This window comes from Dermacentor variabilis, chromosome 7 (assembly GCF_050947875.1).
Source record: "Dermacentor variabilis isolate Ectoservices chromosome 7, ASM5094787v1, whole genome shotgun sequence".
Classification (NCBI taxonomy): domain Eukaryota; kingdom Metazoa; phylum Arthropoda; class Arachnida; order Ixodida; family Ixodidae; genus Dermacentor; species Dermacentor variabilis.
Genome location: NC_134574.1, coordinates 155830862 through 155837795, shown reverse-complemented (window position 1 = coordinate 155837795; position 6934 = coordinate 155830862). Strand labels below are relative to the sequence as shown.

Sequence of the window (6934 nt, the reverse complement as noted above, 5' to 3'; positions counted from 1 at the left end):
AGAAAAAATAAATGACTTGCGGTCATATCGGTTGGCGCAGATAATCAGAGTGCAAAAGAGAACGCATATTCAACGTTTTATTAAGGTCACGGGACATAGAAAAATCACCAGAGTTGCTCTAAGGGGTCACGTCAGTAAGCCAGGTATGAGGAGAAGCCGAATGTGTCTTGAACCAAGTGCGGCTGTCACGTTTAACCTTCGGTAATCCCCTTGTGATATATCGAACCAACATCGCGATGTGGAAAGATTTGCGGCAAAAACATGGACCGGAACGCACTCCCGCTCCCTGTCCATAACTGGTTGACGATACCCGTAGCATTAGCTGCACAGGGTGAAGTTGGTGCGACGCTGCCGCAAGCGGTAACTATTAGGAAGCGCAACGTCTGCGCTTACAAATGGGAACGGACAACCTTTATTTCTTGCTCTCTCATCTCTGTCGGAGAACCACTTAATTCGCATCACGTGCCAGCTTAGCGTGATTCTGGGTTTCTAAGTTCGTAAGGTGTGGTCTATAGTCGCGCTGATACAGCCAAAACGTTTCAGCCTCGGCAGAACGACGGGAAAGCATCGATATCTGTATATTAAAAGCGTAGGACACACAGGGTCTACGTAAATACGACATTTCGATTGAAACATGGAGAAATTTCTTGAGAACATGTCTGTGTTGCTGCATTGGTACGGTAAAGAAAGCGAACATGTAGTTCGTAGGTCAACTACTGGTGCAGTGGTTAACTTATACACCGACCGATCTAGTGGGTAAAAAACTATTACCTGGTTCACTGACTCGCCGATTGGGTGAATGCTTACTTCGAGTGAGCGAGCCAGGCAGCCAGCAAGCGAAGAAGTGAGTGATCGAGAGTGAATGTGAGTAAGAGTGAGTGAGTGAGTGAGTGAGTGAGTGAGTGAGTGAGTGAGTGAGTGAGTGAGTGAGTGAGTGAGTGAGTGAGTGAGTGAGTGAGTGAGTGAGTGAGTGAGTGAGTGAGTGAGTGAGTGAGTGAGTGAGTGAGTGAGTGAGTGAGTGAGTGAGTGAGTGAGTGAGTGAGTGAGTGAGTGAGTGAGTGAGTGAGTGAGTGAGTGAGTGAGTGAGTGAGTGAGTGAGTGAGTGAGTGAGTGAGTGAGTGAGTGAGTGAGTGAGTGAGTGAGTGAGTGAGTGAGTGAGTGAGTGAGTGAGTGAGTGAGTGAGTGAGTGAGTGAGTGAGTGAGTGAGTGAGTGAGTGAGTGAGTGAGTGAGTGAGTGAGTGAGTGAGTGAGTGAGTGAGTGAGTGAGTGAGTGAGTGAGTGAGTGAGTGAGTGAGTGAGTGAGTGAGTGAGTGAGTGAGTGAGTGAGTGAGTGAGTGAGTGAGTCAGCGAGCGAGCCGGCGAGCCAGCCGGCGAGCGACCGAGGATTGAAAGAAGTCAGTCTAAGGATGAATAGTTGGCTGATGGACTGGAGGGTAGGTGATTAGTGAGATAGTGGCAATGAACTGTAAACATATGCATTCAGATGTCAGCTTGTGCATGCATGCTACAACATCTTATCGCACACTGAGTCTCCGTTTTAGCAACACTTGACTTCTAGTCGACAGGCAACCACTACACTCGGCTTCGTAACAAGCCGCTGATTCTATGATTCAGGGGTCTAATTCATGCCTCAATCTGTGTCCAGTATAGTGCCCAACCACTTTCGTATTTCGTCGAACGTAGTGCCTTTTCTTCTAGCGTAGTCTTCAACCTGAAAAAAAAAAAAAGACACGAAAGAATGCCGCCATGAATTTCTTTACAGCAACTCCCGAATGTGTATTGCAATATAATCACAGCTTGCGACTTACGCGGGAACAAGTCCTGTAGATTTCTTTCTTTTCGCGTATCTGTTTGTCAAGAAAGCACTCTCTTTCACTGAATAAGTGATTGAACGTTGTGCTTAATATTGTGCACTTGTCGTTTTTGTATTATTCTTGCCATTTGTAAGTATTACTTGTATTTTGCTTTTTCGTCTCTCACTCTAATGATCTGGAGCGGGAGAGCGGGAGACCTGTCACGTGGCTAGACTGACCTTTGATCTGGAGTACTCTCTCCCATATGCCACCCTCACTAACTTAATCTAACCCAACATAGCCTGACTGTGCTGATGCTGATGTTGATTCCTAAATACATGTAGCACATACCAAAAAGGAGATTGTCCACGCATCGAGAAATTAAGCGAATAGCAACAAACGGTAACCAAAATCTGCGTTGTCTTCCGTTACTATGAATTAGAGCGCACACCGGGACAAGGACAGGAAATGACGAGGACAAGCGCTGTTGCATTTCATCTCTAGCTGTTGCTGTTGTTGGCGTCATTGTGGTCGCCGTTCGGGAAAAGTGACCCCTACTGCGAGGGATCTGCCAAGAACGTGGTAACATATGGAAAGTGAGAACGAGTGTTGTCAAGTAGGAATTAGAGCTTAGAGCGACATAAAGCTGAGCTAGTTGGTAAAGATTCTTAATGCAAAAATAGGGGTGAGGCGTGCAGACACGGACACAAGAAGTGGACAACACGAACGCCGCAAAGAAGCAGCATTGTGCAGGTAAGTAGGAGAACAAGGAAAAGGGCTCAGAGTACTAGAAATTAAGCTTAGAACGACAGAGAGCTGAGCTAGTTTGTAAGGATTCATAATGCATAATGCGTTCGTGTTGTACTCTTCTGTTGTATCCGTGTCTGCACGCCTTACCTCTTTTTGGCATTAGGAATTAAGGCATGCGCTCTTTTGAGAAATTAGTCGAACATTAACCCCCGTATTATCAAACGATCCTGCACTCGAAACTTTTCCTCCTCACTCAACCGAGTTGATCACTGTAGCGCCGTGCTTCGACTACAAACCACACTACTCTTCTCAAGAATTGTTTCAACGTAGAGCAGTGACCACTACACAGTCGAGGCGTGGCGCTGCCACACATTTCCTCGGGCCGAGGTGGAGGGCTGAGTGAAGAGCTTCCTAGAATATGGGGTTAATATTTTTTTTTCTCATGTTTCTGGAGGTACCGGGGCTGTCGTGTAACTTGTGAATGCGCCGCCCTGACTACCGCTGACAGCCTAGGGCTCTGCGACCCGCCCCGAGCTTCTATCTCTTTCATTTTCTCTATATCTCCCCCCTTCCCCTTCCCCAAAGCGCCGAGTCTTGCCCCCCAAAAGGGTCGCAAAATATAGCGCCTGTTCCTCTTCATGATCTCTCCCTCCCTCTTTTCCTTTCTGTGTATCTTTCTCTCTCTGTCAATCTCTCTCTCTCTCTCTCTCTCTCTCTCTCTCTCTCTCTTTCTCTCTCTCTCTTTCTTTCTTTCCTTGTCTCTTTCTTCCTCTCTCTCTCTCTCTTTCTTTCCTTGTCTCTTTCTTCCTCTCTCTCTCTCTCTCTCTCTCTTTCTTTCCTTGTCTCTTTCTTCCTCTCTCTCTCTTTCTTTCCTTCTCTCTCTCTCTCTCTCTCTCTCTCTCTCTCTCTCTGTCGCGCGCATGATCTCCCTTTCGCCAAACGCGTACGCCGCACACCCACCTGTTCGCGCGTGACGCGACCGACAGCGAAGTAAGCGGCCTGCGGGTGCGCCAGGTAGAGGCCGCAGACGGACGCGGCGGGACGCATGGCCAGCGTGTCGGTGAGCTCGATGCCCACGGCCTCCCGGACGTTCATCAGGCGCCACAGCGTCAGCTTTTCAGAGTGGTCGGGCTGGCAAGGGTAGCCGGGCGCCGGCCGGATGCCCTGCGAATCGGAGTGGCCCATTTCGAGGACGCAGGGAATGGCGCCGCGTTCCTGACCGCCGGGTCTCGAGATCGACAGTCACGGAAAGAACACTGTCCCAATTTAAATGATTAGAAACTAACGTCAAACAGCCCCTGTCTTGTTGCTATTTCTAGTTCGTTGTTGCTGTTGTTGTTGTTGTCGTCGTTTTTATTGTTGTTGCTGCTGTTGTCGTTGCTGTTGTTGTCGTCGTCGTTGTCGTCGTTGTTGTTGTTGTTGTTGCTGTTGTTGTTGTTCAGCGAAGACGTGGCTCATACCCACTGGGGAATTGCCCAAGAAATGAGTGGATAATTCCAAGCTAAAACCAGAAATACGTCTCTGGCTATTTGGCTGTTGTCGTTGCTTTCTACATTACTAGGTTTTAACTTAATTTAAATGCAACAAACCTCGTCAAACTCGGTGCCGTGGTTGCCGAGAAACGCCATTTACTCATTCCCATGTATTTAGAGCGCGCTAAAGCTTCCTGCTAAAGCTAAAACTATGGGAAGTATAATTTTGGCTGAGGGCCTCACTAAAAAAATGGCATAAATTGGCAAACGAAAGAAAACTGAAACACAAGGTTAACAAATCCCGTACCTCTGCACTGAATCTAAAAAATATCATACTTTATCTAGACAAGTGCCAGTAGTAACCAACCGAATATGACCATCAAAACCGTCCCCACCATGCTGTTCAGATGCTTTGACGTTGATGGTGTGTGTGCACACGACAAGTCGAAGCAGTCGGGCGATAGATGACCTGACCAGCTCACTTGCCTTGTATCTGGCTGAATGCAGCTCCGCTTGCTCCAGCGCTTCGTGCGGTGAGTAGCCCCAGTAAGTTTTCCTTACTTCGACGTGTAACATTTCAGCGAACGCCTGCAACGCCAGATCCACACGCTGAGCGACACAGTCGAAGCCGAACATATACTCGGCACGTACATATCAGAAAGCAGTCACTAAGAGGAACTGGTCGTGACTGTGTATAGCCTTATAAGACACGCTTTGGTGGTTTTCAATACTCGTTCTTTCCTTCGTGTATTACTATATTGGAATGGCCTTCCGAACTGCGCTGTAACAGCACAAAATGCGAACGATTTTTATGCTCAACTAGAATTGTATTACGGGCAACGGGATAATTAAGAATTGATCACGCTTACTGTTATTCTGCGTATACTGTGTATACTTGTTCGTCCTCCCTGTAATTTGTGTTTGACAATGGTGTATAACGTTGTATTGTCGGTGCTGAAATTTACCTTTTTATTTTGACAATTCATCTCCTGTAATGGCCCTCAAGTGAGGGCTACAGTATTCCTAAACTATATATATATATATATATATATATATATATATATATATATATATATATATATATATATATATATATATATATATATATATATATCGATCCCGAATATAAAGCAAAATATTCTCTATATCGAACGCGCGAAACTTACTGGCCGGCTACATCGTACTATATCGAAAGTGCATATATCTAACTCACCCGTCCACTGGCAGCGCCATCAAACCATTGAAAGTGAGGAGTTGTCTCTCCCGACGCCTCGGGAGGCCCTTTTCTGCTGTGTGGAGGCTGCGTCACTACTGCGCTGACACTAAACTAGATAGGCCGGAGCACGTCTACGGCATCTCGGGCATCGGGAACGTCATTCATATAGCAACGCTCAGAAACAGCTGAGGCAAAGGCGGAATTCCTGCCCCGCACGCGCGAGTTTTGTTTTCAGTAAATCAACTCTTCCCCCGCATGTTTTCTTCACTAAAGATGAGAAGACTTGCGTCTATACCTGACGCATCAGAACAGTTAGCTTAAGCTCGTCATAGGCGAGTTTGGGTATATAAAATTACACGATGTTTGTAACTGTTTTTAGGGCATAAGCCTGTTCGTGATCACCGTGCGTTTACCTGCGTTACTGCGCTGTCGTGTTTCATTTCTAACAACGTAGCCGGTGCAAACGCGAAGTATAAATGTTCAAGCAGTAGTCAAACAAAAATTACCTCTGCCAGTCTGTCAGCGAGGGCCTCTATCATTATGACCTTGAAATCGTCGTGGTTCTTTCGGAAACTGGAAGAATGAAGACGGAAAATTTTAAGGAATGACATACTTTTCTTTTCTTACGTTATTTCCGGCTTTATAGGAACACGCAACTCGGGTATCTTCAAGGCAATGAAAAATCTACCCCAAGAAGGACACGGCACGTACATATTTGAAAGCAGTCACTAAGAGGAACTGGTCGCGACTACCTTGCGCTCCCTGTTTTATTGTTGACGCATGAAGAGCAGGGCTGGTATTCAGAGCGAACTTATATTGCGCTAATGCTGTTTGTAACAGCAGATTCCAGCCATTCGCGACGACTGATATATCACTTGCGATCAGGCCAATGGCAAATAGCATTTACGAACAAGAAACTGTGAATGATGGCCCAGTGCCCGTGTACACAAAATGCTCTGACGCTAGAACTTATCGTGAAAGAATATTGTAGGTAACCCTCCTGTTGGACTCGTCTTTAGTGATGGCTGCTGGCCAATAGCAAAGAGCTCCTACGAACTAAATGCATTGTGAATACGGCCGCGGATTCGCAGCCGACGCATACCTAGCGCACGCTTCCTCACATCCGAATCCTGCGGACACTGCGAAGAGGCCGACGTAGTCTTGGACGTCGCTTTCCAGGGGCGCCACGAAGTCAGATAGGCAGCAGAATGGCGAAGCCTTACCCTTCGCAGCCTGGTAAACATACGAACATGAACGTCAGAGAACGTTGGTAAAAGCAAAGAAAAATGTGCAGGACCCGTAGTACAAAAAAAAAATCTCTTACAATAGAATTCTTCCTAAGAGAAAGTCTCAGGCAATCTTCAAGCTGGAAACCTCATTATGGCAGGCTGCACGACAATAGTTAAGAGAACTTACGAACGAATAGCTTTGTGAGTTCGGCCTGGCCTAATTCACAACTTCGCTCGAAACAAGGTAAATATTATGACGGCCGACATTCTCAGATCTTATTTATCAGTAACCGACACTCTCTTCCCTAAATCATGAAAAATATATCTTAAACAATGCTAATTTGCGACCTAATCTTACGTCAGGCCTAATGTTTACCCAAAACGAAGTAGAATTGGCGGGAGCCATAAATGGCTTCTTAAAGAAACACAGCTTCTGCGCCAGGTGTCACGTTAAGAGCATGCATAAAGTGACGC

The 6934-nt window shown here is 46.4% G+C and overlaps 1 protein-coding gene across 1 annotated transcript in view; it reads right to left on the bottom strand.

Annotated features, from left to right (window-relative positions):
• Positions 1-1231: 1231 nt before the first annotated feature.
• The window catches only part of LOC142588248 (methionine synthase-like), a 59657-nt gene continuing 53954 nt past the window's right edge, over positions 1232-6934 (bottom strand). Inside the window, exons 29-33 of the mRNA XM_075699814.1 lie at positions 6334-6464; positions 5738-5804; positions 4502-4603; positions 3504-3707; positions 1232-1711 (exon numbers count right to left, since the gene is read on the bottom strand). Coding sequence (XP_075555929.1) covers positions 1631-1711; positions 3504-3707; positions 4502-4603; positions 5738-5804; positions 6334-6464 — 585 coding nt within the window. The 3' untranslated portion in view covers positions 1232-1630. The remainder of the gene's footprint in view (positions 1712-3503; positions 3708-4501; positions 4604-5737; positions 5805-6333; positions 6465-6934) is intronic.